The 14,427-nt window shown below is 47.5% G+C and overlaps 1 protein-coding gene and 1 pseudogene across 3 annotated transcripts; one reads left to right on the top strand and one right to left on the bottom strand.

Annotated features, from left to right (window-relative positions):
- Positions 1-8,049, bottom strand: part of LOC111949718 (striatin-4-like) — a 25,838-nt pseudogene extending 17,789 nt beyond the window's left edge.
- A 224-nt stretch (positions 8,050-8,273) lies between these two features.
- LOC111949717 (ribitol 5-phosphate transferase FKRP) lies at positions 8,274-12,498 on the top strand. 3 transcript variants are annotated; one of them, XM_023967067.2, is made up of 2 exons: positions 8,274-8,362; positions 9,196-12,498. In XM_023967067.2, exon 2 carries the CDS (start codon positions 9,350-9,352, stop codon positions 10,955-10,957), a length of 1,608 nt encoding a protein of 535 aa, XP_023822835.1. In that variant the 5' UTR covers positions 8,274-8,362; positions 9,196-9,349; the 3' UTR covers positions 10,958-12,498. The 3 variants fall into 3 exon arrangements, with proteins under 3 accessions (XP_023822835.1, XP_023822834.1, XP_023822833.1); XM_023967066.2 differs by lacking the exon at positions 8,274-8,362 and adding an exon at positions 8,435-8,523; XM_023967065.2 differs by lacking the exon at positions 8,274-8,362 and adding an exon at positions 8,447-8,537.
- The last annotated feature ends 1,929 nt before the right edge of the window (positions 12,499-14,427 follow it).

The raw sequence follows: 14,427 nt of genomic DNA, 5'->3' as shown, positions 1-14,427 counted from the left end.
TGTTTAAGGGCGTACTCCAGCATCTTGATCCGCCTGACCAGGTCCTGCTTCATGTTCTCCTGCCCCTTCCTCTCACCCTGGAGGAACGTCACCTGAGCCTGTGCACACACACACACACACACGTCAAGGACATGCACACACACAACACACATAACATTATCTGTTACCAATCAAGGCAACTGAATTGAGTATACCATTTCCCAGTTATTTTGAGCGAAGTTTGTTTGGACCCACTAAACAAATGCCATGTACAGTGCAGAAATACTCGCTGTTTGGTTTCGCAAACCGACGTTCCTTACAAGTCCCAGGCTAAGTAGTGGGTTGTGGAGGGAGCTGCGTTCTGTATTTAGAACTTCTCCTGACCAGCAAACCCGAGCCAGACATCTGGAGGGGAAACAATCGTGAGGAGAGGAGTGTGTGTGTGTGTGTTGCGTGTGTTCGTGCGCGCGTGGTCCCATTGCTCTTCTGAGACCGCAAAACACACACACACACACACACACACACTCGCTAACACACAGAGCCCCAGAAAAGTAGAACAGCCTAAAAAAAAAAAACGGCGTCTCATCAGGTCTGCGCGACGCCGGCAAGATCATACAGCCGAGACACACAAACCGCACTCATGAAAACAAAATAATGACACTGCGCTACTGCAAAAACTACCTCTGCTGATGGCATCATCACTTAGATTACTGGGACACGCTATATCTGTTACACTGGCTATTCTGAGAACACAGCATCTCCTGTGCGCTTCAGCTAGAAGTGTCCGTCTGGTTTTAGCAGCAGCTCCAGCCATACCTACAGACTCCAGGTACTAAAATACCTGAAGGGCACCATGCTCAGAGTTGTCTGGGGTAGCAGGGGAGCAGCCACGCCAGGTAGAGAGGGAAGCTACCAGGTAGATGCACTGTGGATGGGTGCAGCCAGGAGAGCAGAGCACTGGGACACAGAGAGGGGGCGTCGTGGAATGGATCGACGTCGTCGTTAAGWGGATGGGGTTCTCACATGGTTCTGTTCCCTCCCCGACAGGGGCGAGCTGCGACCTGTCATTCTAACGCATTTTTCTTTACACACACACACTTACTTCTTTGGAATGTCCCTCCCATCTCAGATAAGCATCAGTGATCTCTCCCAATACTATTCCTTACATTCCTGGCTTCTGTCTCCACTGGCCCACTGCAATCTGACATGGCTTTATTTGCCGTGTGTGTGTGTGTGTGTGTTTTGTGTTACAGTGTACACACAGGAGCATGTCATCAGGATCCATGAACATCACGTCCACTCCCTGTCTTAACAGCAGGACTTTGCTTCAGACATGCACCTTTCCTTCCTTTCCTTCCTTCCTGGAAGAGCTGGAGTAAAGGAGTCTACTGTAGGGGATTTAGTTCACTCTGAGAGGGCTGCCCCACATCAGTGTTTTTTCCCTTGTTTTGGTCACCCACACATCTGAAATTTCCAAGCAATAACACTTATATAGTACACCAATAAGATTTGGACACCCCTTCAAAATTAGTGGATTGGCTATTTCAGCCCACACCGCGGCGAGGGTGTAACAATGGATGCACCGCCATGCAATCTCCATAGAACAAACTTTCACTAGAATGCCTTACTAAGCTCAGTGACTTTCAACCTGACACCAGTCATAGATGCCAGCTTTCCAAAGTCAGTTCTTAAAATTACTGCCCGCTAGAGCTGCCCGGTCAACTGGCTAAGTGGTTTTTGTGAAGTGCAAATGTCTAGAGCAAACAACGGCTCAGCCCACAAGTGGTACCACACAAAGCTCAAAGACAGGGACCCCGAGGCTGAAGCACGCTCGTCTGGCCTGTGCAACACTCACTACCCCGAGTTCACACTGATCGTGGAGAGCTTGTGAATGGTCCATGGAACCGAGCGCCCGCCAACAGCCTGATCACCATGCGCAACCCAACTCAGCTGAGTGTGGAAAGCTCGCAGCCATTGACTCTGGAGCAGTGGACGCTGGTTCTCTGGAGTGATGAATTTGTCAGCGAGATCCATCTGGCAGCAWGGTCCATACAGAAAGGGTTTGTTGAGATCGGTGTGGACGAACTTGACAGGTCTGCACAGAGCCCTGACCTCAACCCCATCGAACACCTTTGGAGATGAACTGGAAAGCCGACTGCGAGCCAGGACTAACCATCGCCCAGCATCAGTGCCCGACCTCACTAATGCTCGTGGCTGAATGGAAGCAAGTCCCCACAGCAATGTTCCAACATCTAGTGGAAAACCTCCCCAAAAGAGTGGAGGCTGTTATAGCAGCAAAGGGAGGGACCAACTCCATATTAATGCCCATGATTTTGGAATGAGATGTTCGACAAGCAGGTGTCCACATACACTACATGACCAAAAGTATCTCACAGGGTCTATGAACAAACTCACTAATCAATTTGGTGTAGACTCGAATATAGTGGGCTGGATCCTTGATTTCCTTACTAACAGAACCCAGAGGGTGAGGATGAACGGGTGCCCGGCATCATCAATAGCCTCACCCAGGGGTGTGTCCTCGCCCCTCCTCTATATCCTGTACACTGACGTCGTAGCCAGTGCGAGCACCAACACATCCTGAAGTTTGCGGATGACTCAGCAATGGTCAGTCTGCTTCATGCCGATGAAACTAACCACGGTCCTGTTGTGAAGGACCTTGTACATTGTTGCCACAGTGCTTTCTTACAACCGAATGTGACAAMAACCAAAGATATGTGTATTGACCCCTACCYCTCATAACACTATCCTTCAGGGCCAGGTGGTAGACACTGTAGCCAATTCTAAGTATCTTGGGACCGTGATTGATGCTGAATCGAGCTTCCGAGTGGAACACTGACAAGTTGTGGAAGAAGGGTAAAGAAGGGCCAGCGACACCTGGCAAAGTTCCAGGTCGACGGGGACCCTGAAGACTCGATTTCTTTGATCCGTTGGTATGGTAACCTTGGTGTCGAAAGCATAGAATGCACTAGCTAGAAGCGTGAATGTGGCCAGTGAGGTCATGGAAGTCCAGCGGAGTTGTCTGTCTGACCTGTACAACAGACACATCCTGTCTGACAGTGCCCACCCCCTACAACAGGAGCGCCATGTCCTACCCTCTGGCCCCTGGTGTAGATTCCCCAACTGTTAAGACTAAAACAGGTACGAGCACTCCTTTACCCTTTAYCCCTACGGCCAYTGGCCTTTTGAACACAGGGAATACGGTATTTTGATGATGTCGACGTGATGCTTCTGAGAATGTGCACAGCGCACTTCACTTACCTTCTATGTAGGCCTTACTTCATACTATTGCTGCTGCTCATGTTCATCATTAGCAATGTTATGTTTATATTGACGGCTGCCAATCCATGGCTGATTCAGTAGCATTGTATGTATGTTTCACGTTATTCTTTGCTGCAAAACCAATTGCCCTCTGGGACAAATTAAGTTGAAACCTCAACCAAAAGAAACAGCTGTGAACTGTAATTAAAATGGCATCAACTATGTTATAAACATGCCTGTTGAACACTGGCACATAAACCAACACCGGTCTTAGCACAAAGACAGGCTAAAGAACTACCTTTCTAAGTAAAAGCACTTCCTGTATGCTTCCTGTATGCTTCCTGTATGCTTCCTGTATTTGCCATCTCTGTGTGGCCTGCTGAGGAGTTCAGTCAGTCCCACCCACCCTGCCTCTGGACAGGGACAAGGGCAGCTCTCCCTCTCCTATACCCTCTCTGCCATCCTCCATCCCTTGGAGACGCATCAGCCGACAAGTAGAGCAGAGGACTTTTCAGGGACAGGGAGCTGGAGTGTGTGTGTACCGTGCGTGCGCATGTGTGTGTGTGTGGGAGCGCGCTTAAGGTCTGCAAAAAATGTCAGCTTGTGTGCATGTGTGTCTTTACGTGCGTATGAGTGTGAGAAAGAGAGGGCAATTGGAGTGTGAGAGAAAGAGAGAGAGAGAGAGAGAGTCAGTGGGGGGACGTACAGTAAGAGCCCAGAAGTGGGGGCGAGTGAAGCACAGTACTGTACATACGTGTGCCACGCATTAGAGCACTGGTCTTTTCATTAGAGCTAAGAGAAGGGCATTACGGGCCCCCTACTTAACATGCCCCAGCAGGAAGTGRTGTCATCTTGGTCACCACTAGTCGGAGTGCCACTGATCTTGAGTGGCAATGGCTACAAAGCGCTCTGTCCTTCTATTTATGGCAAGTAGTAACTGTGCCACAATTGTGATCGCAAAGTTTAAATCTACAGTAATCTGACGTTTATTATCCAACTAGGAGCGCTGTAGGTCTTTGATCAGCACCAACTGTATTACCATAATTAAGTAGGACAAGAGCAGAAACACTCTTCTCGTTTCTCTACAGACTCAGCAGGAGTATATTCAGATATTCAGTAGAGAAATGACTGCTTGATTTGGAACCCTTCTGCAGTTCTACGGGACTGGTGTAGCCTAACCGAGGTGAGAGGCTTACGGGTTTTATAGTAGTATCCCTCATCCTCTCGTTCTTGAAGGAATCACTGATCTTACCTGACTGGATAGGATTACGCCAGGGCTGCCACCACATAGCTTAGTCCAATCCCCTGTCATGTGAGATCAGTGATGACTAACAGGGCCCAGAGCGGTGCCCTCTGCAGTGCCACCTGTCTGTCCCCTGGCCTGGCCTGCTGGCTGTAGTCACATGGCCCTGTGGCTCTGCTCTGGGGACGTCACACCTGGTCCACCCTACGCTGGGTGCGTATATAAACGGATGCATCCGGTTTTCAGGGGAAATGGAAAGAATAGCCTGTGACGCGACTTCCACTTTTGGACGTTAACAAGGCGACACTCCACTTGATTGGTTGAACGGTGCAGAAGAGAACTAATCTCTCGTCAGGACCAGAAAGAAACGCTCTGTATGTTAGGTTACACCTGCCCCAGCCAACTGCTCGGCCTGGCCCCGCCACAGCCTGCCTGGCTGGCTGTCACAGGAGACGAGTGCCACAAGTGTTCCCGTTAACGACCTGATTCAGCCCTTAAAAAACATACCACTGGCACACCATACACACACTGTCAATGTCACATTGACACACACACACACACGCACGCACGCACGCACCACACAACACACACACACAACAACACAACACACACACACAACACACACACACCACACACAGACACACACACACACACACACACACCACACACACACCACAACACACACGGAGGGAAGGCCAATAATGTTTTCCACGCACCGGGCAGTCATCAATCGACAACTTTTGGTTTGAGACAGAGCAGCAGCCCAGAGGAAACTGTAGGCTATATTCTGTATGGTGTTGTGTGTTCTGTGTGTATGGAGACAATTTAGGCCTACATACATACAGTTGAAGTCGGAAGTTTACATACGCTTAGGTTGGAGAATGTCTTTGTTAACAAACATATAGTTTTGGCAAGTCGGTTAGGACATCTACTTTGTGCATGACACAAGTAATTTTCCAACAATTGTTTACAGACAGTTATTTCACTTATAATTCACTGTATCACAATTCCATTGGTCAGAAGTTTACATACACTGAGTTGACTGTCCCTTTAAACAGCTTGGAAAATTCCAGAAAATGATGTCATGGCTTTAGAAGCTTCTGTTAGGCTAATTGACATAATTTGAGTCAATTGGAGGTGTACCTGTGGATGTATTTCCAGGCCTACCTTCAAACTCAGTGCCTCTTTGCTTTACATCATGGGAAAATAAAATAAAATCAGCCAAGACCTCCACAAGTCTGGTTCATCCTTGGGAGCAATTTCCATAATTTGTGGGCAGATCTGAAAAAGCGTGTGCGAGCAAGGAGGCCTACAAACCTGACTCAGTTACACCAGCTCTGTCAGGAGGAATGGGCCAAAATTCACCCAACTTATTGTGGAAGCTTGTGGAAGGCTACCCAATACGTTTGACCCAAGTTAAACAAGTGTAAGGCAAGCACCAAATACTAATTGAGTGTATGTAAACTTCTGACCCACTGGAATATGATGAAAGAAATAAAAGCTGAAAGAAATCATTCTCTCTACTATTATTCTGACATTTCACATTCTTAAAATAAAGTGGTGATCCTAACCGACCTAAGACAGGGAATTTTTCATGGATTAAATGTCAGGAATTGTGAAAAACTGAGTTTTTAAGATGTATTTGGCTAAGGTGTATGTAAACTTCTGACTTCAACTGTACATACATGTGTTTGTGGGAGATGAGAGAGCACATGCGAGTGATAATGGACAAGTGTGTGTCCTGCACACTTGGTCTCAGAGCATGCCTACCCCTGGCGCATCCTCGGCTCAAGAGGGATGGCAGAGAAAACACACCAGGCATTGCCTTCTGTGTGTGTGTGTGTTTGTGCCACTGGGCTTTCCCTAGTTTAGCAGTCACGTGGGTCCTCTTATGTAAACTGCTGGGCTACTGTTTGAACAGGGCACTCAACCGCTCCTCTCGCTCTGTCCCGTCCCAAGTTCTCCCAGCTAATTCGGCCTGAGAAAACCAGACCACACCACACACACACGTTCATGCATGCACACACACACACATACACACACACACTCGAGTTCACGCATGCACACACAATCATTCACGCCTTCACACACAAACATTCCCGCCTTCACACACATGTTCACGCATAGAAATTCTTCCCAGTAAGAGACTAGTGGTGGCGGTGACATACTTCCGACATCCATCCGCACGCTGCTATAAAATCAACACGGCCTGTTTGTTGTGGTTCATCCATAATATATAAAGTTCCTGTTTATATCTAGGCTATAGCCTATAGGGTAGAGTGAGAAGGATAGTGAAATACACTGACAGCAGTGGAATGGCATTCTTTTTCTACACGGGCCTTTAGGCTACTGTAAATAATCAAGCAAAGTCCTATTTCAGCAGCTCATGTTCATTCATACTGTTGTTCATACGGCTGACACAAGGCCACATACGGGGAAAGCAATGGGGGAAAAACAGGCTTTGCACTCCCCAGGCATGAGTGAAAATGTTCATGTGTGTAAACGGCGGAAAAGGACCACATTACGTCATCTGTCTTTTTTTTGTGCGTGGCTCCGGGATTTACAAACGCATTGGCATTACTGAATCCCTGTTGTAATTGACGGTGTAATCTCGCACGGAGAAAAATAGAAACCGTCAAAGGGGTTCAGAAACAGCGGAGGCCAACCGTCTGGCGTTAATTCTAACCAAGTTAATTACCGTTGGAGCAGCTCGACTATAGCCGATTGACACCTCCACCTGTGTGATCCGCTATATATAGACAATGTCGATTATATGTCWGGCTGCGTTGGGATCAGGGGGTGAATGGCATTGACTGCGCCTCAATGTAACACTGCAATTAACACACACGAACAATTTAAAGTCCTGTGAGTGATGCAAGACATTAAGTAAATTAACAATCCAGTGTTTTGGATTAGTCAAGAATGGTGACATCATTTTCTGGAATCCCCAAATATTGGGTTTGCTTTGATCCCAGAATAACGCGTGCGTCTAAACCACATCAACGCTTTTGAACTGACGCAAACATAGCAACATTGTTTGAAGTTACTCTAGCTAACATCCTGGAGCACAGGATGAAAATATGTGTGATTATGTGGACAGTATTCTGTCCGATTAGTGAAACTATTGAGGAACGGTCGTGATTTCTGTGGGATCTGAATAATGGCAATGCTAGGCTAGCTTTTTCCCAAATCGTAGCAAGCTACTATAGTCATAACTAGTCTACATAGCTATAGCTAAATAATAACATTGTAATTACCCTGAGTTCGTCTCTCTCGGCTTCCCAGCGATATTTCTCGGCCTGGAAGCGTCCCCATTCGAACTGGATAAAGTGCAAGATCCCAGGAAGCGATAGGCCTGCGTCGCCGTCTTGCGGTTCCCGAGGCTGCGACGATCCAGCCATCGCCCCGGCTACTGATGCCGCGGCGGCCGCTTCTGTTGTCGCCTGCCCGAGTACCGATTTCGGCCCGTTCGGATTGCGCCCCACACCGCTGCCTCCAGAGTTCTGGTTCGTYCCCCCTGCTACTCCGCCGGATCTTTCCGCCTCCATTTTAGCGCTCTCGCTTTCGCCAGGACAAGGAGGTGGAAACAAGCAGCGATAATAATAATAACCCAACCCTCACAAACCCAGCACTAGCACTCGACCCTTCTTTCTTCCTCTCTCTAAAGAGCAACTGCAATAACTCATGGAGAAAGGGTGCCAAAAAATGAGCTAAGAGCAAATCTACTACAGCTTCGACGGGAATCGTTTTTCCCATGAGTGGTAACCAGGGACGTCGTTCCTGCCATATTGTGATCTCACGCGAGCTTCCTGTGATAATTTCCAGAAACAGCAAAGCAAGGGTACAATGTTACAGACCGCGGTATTGAAATTAATCTAAATGTCTCAGTATATGAACACTATTTGAGTTAATTTGTCMGTATAATATTAGTATTTTACACTGTAAATAAGAGCTATTGAACTGGTGGTGTCTCCATGTTGTGCTTAGCTCAGCCACCTCTGCACACAGAGAGCGAATTCGATGTACGTGCGTTATGGTTTGTATGCTCTGTCTTATTCTAACGATTTGGGGAATGTTAKGCTAAATAACGGGGAGAACATGATTCACATTTGAAGACCGATTGAGTTCTGCATATGAAGCTTTTAGAGGGGTCATGGTGTGGCCTTTATGAAATGATGTAAATTAAATGATTCTGTGGTTATTTATCATGATAAAATCATTTTTTTGAGAATGGTCGTGGTTGCATTGGTTCCATGGTTGCATAGAAGCCATGCAGCATTGGTGTAGTCTACTGACAGCATTAAATGACAGAATAAAAAAGTATTTTGCCTTATGCAGACAATTCTAGGCAGTATTACTGCTGTAGCAATACTTGATAGCCTACGGTACCTATTCTAGAAGGGAGCATAGGCCTATACTTAAATGGAGCATCAATTTGAAGGATCTCTGTAGCTCATTTGGCTGTAATTGATAGTCAAGAATACAATCTAGGTCAAAGTATTGGCTGAAGAGAACTGGGGCAATCCAGTCCATGTATGGGAGACACACTGCACCTAGTCCCTTGACATTTGAATATAATGTAATAAACTAGACTACAGCCTCTAAAGCCTATCACAGCCATCTGAAGTGCTTTTTTTTAGGACTCATTTTAAAATCACGTTTTAAATCCCTGTGGTGTCTTCTGTGTATTTCAGCTATTCCAGCAGCTGGCCATTATTATTCCAACGCACATAGGCTGTAGCTCTTTACTGATGGGGTCCTGATGTTTATGGACAGGCTTTCTGAATAGAGAGCTCCATCCTATACCTTTTCCTTTCCCTGAGCCAGACGAGCGCAGCAAGAGGTGCCATGCGGGTGAGTTTCTGCCAGGGCCTTCTGACTGGAGCCATCGTTCTGAACCTGCTCATCCTCTACTATGTGTCCCGAGCCCAGCAGCAGATGATGGAGAAACGCCGGGACCCAGGAAGGGGCTCCAGGAAGGCTGCTTTACCTGCGTCCGGGCTGGGGGGCGGCATGGGGAGCCTGGTGGGGGTTGGCGGGGGGATGGTTGGCCCTGGAGGTGTCGGGGGAGAGGGGAACAGTCGTGGCCCCCGTGTGACTGTCCTCCTACGGGAGTTTGAGGACTTTGAGAACTACGTCGGTGATGTGGCACGCTCCTTCCTGCACCAGAGACCTGAGCTGCCCTTCTTGGCTGTGTCTGACACCCCGCCCTATCCCCCTCTGTCTCTCCCCGAGGGGGYCCGTCTCCTGGTGCTCTCCCCCAGCCCCGAGCAGCCTCCACAGGCCCACCGGCCAGAGTTCCATGTCCAGACCGAGTTTGTGCTGCTGGTGCCTGACGGGGTGGAGCTGGAGCAGGGCCGGGCTGTGGAGAGGCTGATCCGGGAGCTGGAGGGGGAAGGTGGGGGGCCCGTGAGGCTGGTGGCGGCCCCCGTGTTGGCACGCTCGGCCGTCCAGTGCCTGCACCTGCGGGTCAGTCTGAGAGAGTGGACAGCCACCTACACCCCAGCGGCGTCTGGGAGCAGTGGTAGCGTGTGTACAGCCCTTCAGGGGGACGCGGTGGTCCTCATCCGCTCCGAGGACCTCTTCAACCTGTCTGTCCCACTGGGGAGGCCCCTGCTGCCTTCGCTCTTCATCCAGACCTCCCTGCATGGCTGGAAGGTCAAGCTCCTGGAGAGCCCCTGCTTCTCCGCCAGCCACCGGCCTCTCTTCAGCTCAGCMCACAACCAGTGGAAGGCAGACAGCCATCTGAAGGAGGCCACTAGCCGGCTGATGAGGAACTTTGGGCTGAAGCGTCTCCTACTGGCTGATGGGAAGGAGCAGTGGCACGGCTGTGGGAAGGAGACGGAGCGTTGCTTCGGTACGGTCCGGGACGACACCCCTGAGTACCTGTACCTGGATCGCTGGACCCCTCCATGCTGCCTCCGCGCACTACGTGAGACCACCAAGTATGTGATCAACATTCTGGAGAGCTCCGGGGTGCGCTACTGGCTGGAAGGAGGCTCCCTGCTGGGGGCGGCCCGCCACCAGGACATCATCCCCTGGGACTATGACGTGGACCTGGGCATCTACCTGGAGGACGTGCCCAACTGTGACTACCTGAAGAACCTGGACTCTGGTTCTCTGGTGGACGCTAACGGCTATGTGTGGGAGCGGGCAGTGGAGGGGGACTTCTATAGGGTGCAATACAGCGAGGCTAACCACCTCCACGTGGACCTGTGGCCCTTCTACCCGCGGAACGGCGTCATGACCAAAGACACGTGGATGGAGCACAAGCAGGATGTGGAGTTCCCCGAGCACTTCCTGCAGCCGCTGGTGCCAATGCCGTTCGCCGGCGTCACCGCCTACAGCCCGAACAACCACCGCGCCTTCCTGGAGCTCAAGTTCGGGGAGGGGGTCATCGAGAACCCCCAGTACCCCAACCCTGCCAAGAAGAGGCTGGACAGGAGCCGGCTGTGAGGGAGGGGTGTGGCTGGGACCTTTGCAGTTTTCATGTGGCCCACCAAAAGRACAAAACGATTCTAGCCACAACCCAAAACATATTGGTAGCAATCCGTGATTGGGTCACAAGTGGGTATCCTTTGGGAATAACTGTCCTTAAGGATGCCAAATGCACTGATCAATTAAAACTCCCTGAAGGGAAGTGGTTATTAAGAGAGAACAGACACTACAGCCACACTGATGCAATGACACAAGTTTTATTGTATTTACTGCCTGCCTTTATTATCTGTCTTTAACACGATATCCTCATCATGGGTGAAGCAACGGACTGCATGTTACGTCATGATGCGTGACTGACTGACCTCTGTCAGAATGTGTCTGTCACTACTACCGAGACTGTAGAACAGAGCCTGTATTCATAAAGCGTCTCAGAGTAGGAGTGCTGATCTAGGATCAGGTCCCCGTCATCCATGTAATCTTATTCTTTATGATCGAAAAAGGCAAAACCGATCCTAGATCAGCACTTTATGGAGCACAAGGGGACTGCTGCTGATCTACATGACAGGTCAACTGAAGACTCCTTGCAGAGGTCCATTATTCTGTATAAGCTGTAAATTAAGTATAGAGACAGAGTATTTATACATTCAAAACGGTATTCTGTTGCACATCATTTTCCGGTACATAAATGACCAGGTATTTAGTAAGAAATTCTATGGTAAAATGGTAATTACACAGAAATTATATATTTATTTTCAAGATTTTTTGATCCATTGGGTACAAGGTGGTTACGAATTGTTTTGAAATCTTTGATGTAGTACCATAAAGTATTAGTTGTTATTACCACAGTTTTCTAGTAATTATCAGGTGATCATCAAAGTGCTACCAGATATCCAACGGCATATACACCACAATATCAGCTGCTGTTAAGCAATATCTGACACAATCAGTGTTGATAGCTGTGTTATTATTGATATTAGGAATATACATGTGTTGGTCAATTCTGTCCTGAAGCTAAAGATGTACTCCATGAAATATATGTGTGGATTTGTTGCACTGATTCACTTTCTTCTTTGCAATTGGTTTACTTMATGTTCAGGGTACAACATGTATGACCTTTTGAACTGTCAACTGATGCCACTGGGTAGGCCTTGGCATGTTCCATCAGCATGACGATTTTGGCTGTCCATTTCCCAGTGGTAAAATGAGGAGCTTTCTCTTCAACTCTGACTTGGATATTCATGTCATGATGAAAGCTCCATCAGTCCATTCACGTGCATTCAAATCCCAGGTATGAATTATAAAAAACGGAACTATCCAATATACTAAATGAAATGTGTGTGTCATCTGTTGAGTGTTGCTGTCACATTTGTGTCCTGCCTTGACTGGAATGTATAAAGTTATCTGAATTGCGAGTGAAAGACTGATATCTGATAGGTGCCACTTGTTTGCGCTTGAACTATCGTTTTACAAGTGGGGGAAAATGCACAAAAGAACTCTTGCTGTCAATGTGTGTCACTCCATTTCATGTACTGAAGAAGAAAAAAAGAATTATAACACTACTGTTATTTGTGTTTCGTCATTTGAGGTTTGAGGTTTGTGGGTTTGATGAGACAACGTTGTATACATTCCAGTGTTTCGGGAATATTTTAAGAAATTAATTTACCAGGAGGGCTGAAAGCTGTCTTTGGGTTTTGACAAAAATAGAAGGATGTTTTTGGGGGGTGAAACAGGTGTGGACATCATTTTCCGGGACATAAATGACCAGGTATTTAGAATTTCCGGTACATAAATGACCAGGTATTTAGTAAGAAATTCTAAATACCTGGTCATTTATGTCCCGGAAAATGAWGTCCACACCTGTTTCGATGTATTTTGTCTGGGGGATTTTGCAGCTAGTGACTTTACCACGGCAATATTCACAAGTTACCCATTCAATGTCCGTCCACTACATGCCGTCTCTCATTGAGGTGGTAAGACGTGGCCAAGGAAGCGGTGCAAATGTTAAGGCTCTTCTGCCACCTGCTGGTGAAACAGGTGTGGACATCATTTTCCGGTACATAAATGACCAGGTATTTAGTAAGAAATTCTAAAGGTGTGGACATCATTTTCCGGTACATAAATGACCAGGTATTTAGTAAGAAATTCTAGTATACCTGGTCATTTATGTCCCGGAAAATGATGTCCACACCTGTTTCACCAGCAGGTGGCAGAAGAGCCTTAACATTTGCACCGCTTCCTTGGCCACGTCTTACCACCTCAATGAGAGACGGCATGTAGTGGACGGACATTGAATGGGTAACTTGTGAATATTGCCGTGGTAAAGTCACTAGCTGCAAAATCCCCCAGACAAAATACATCGAACTAAATTACATAAAATACTTCCCTCCGTGCTTTCCCCTCTGCATGTAAAGTTGAACCACTGGCTGAATTCAATTGGGAGGGGTGTAAAGTTACCACATTGCTAACAGAACAACAATGAGTAGGGCTAATAGGAGACCTAGTTATGTCAATATAGAAAGATTTACCCTAAATGTCCCCAGTTGTAGAACCTAATGCCAGCTTTTCTTCCACTAACGGGTCCATATAGCACTGAACCTCATCAAAAGATATGAACCCTCTCAACACCTTTTAGTGTGGGATCAATAAGTTGGGCACTTTCCCAACTTGTGTGTGTGTACTGTGTACTGTGTCCACAACCCAGGTAGGCGATGTAATATTGTAATGTTGGTGACTGCATTGTGTGTGTGTTGGGAAAGGTCTATATATTTATTTATTTATTTCACCTTTATTTAACCAGGTAGGCAAGTTGAGAACAAGTTCTCATTTACAACTGCGACCTGGCCAAGATAAAGCAAAGCAGTTCGACACATATAACAACACAGAGTTACACATGGAGTAAAACATACATACAGTCAATAATACAGTAGAAAAATAAGTCTATATACAATGTGAGCAAATGAGGTGAGATAAGGGATGTAAAGGCAATAAATAGGCCATGGTGGCGAAGTATAGCAATTAAAACACTGGAATGGTAGATTTGACAGTAGATGAGTGTGCAAAGTAGAAATACTGGGGGGCAAAGGAGCAAAATAAATAAATACAGTAGGGGAAGAGGTAGTTGTTTGAGCTCTTTATAGATGGGCTATGTACAGGTGCAGTGAGCTGCTCTGACAGCTGGTGCTTAAAGCTAGTGAGGGAGATAAGTGTTTCCAGTTTGAGATTTTTGTAGTTCGTTCCAGTCAACCGGCTCCAGAGAACTGGAAGGAGAGGCGGCCAAGGAGRAATTGGCTTTGGGGGTGACAAGTGAGATATACCTGCTGGAGCGCGTGCTACAGGTGGGTGCTGCTATGGTGACCAGCGAGCAGAGATAAGGCGATAGCCAGGGGCATGTCTGAAGTTCCATTAGAATGAATAGAAGCACATGTCTCTCCGTCAACACCTCATGGAGGCAGGACATATTACACAGACTACCTGGTGCTATGTTCATT

The sequence above is a fragment of the Salvelinus sp. IW2-2015 genome, linkage group LG22 (genome assembly GCF_002910315.2).
Source record: "Salvelinus sp. IW2-2015 linkage group LG22, ASM291031v2, whole genome shotgun sequence".
Lineage (NCBI taxonomy): Eukaryota > Metazoa > Chordata > Actinopteri > Salmoniformes > Salmonidae > Salvelinus > Salvelinus sp. IW2-2015.
This window is presented reverse-complemented; position numbering and strand designations above follow the sequence as displayed.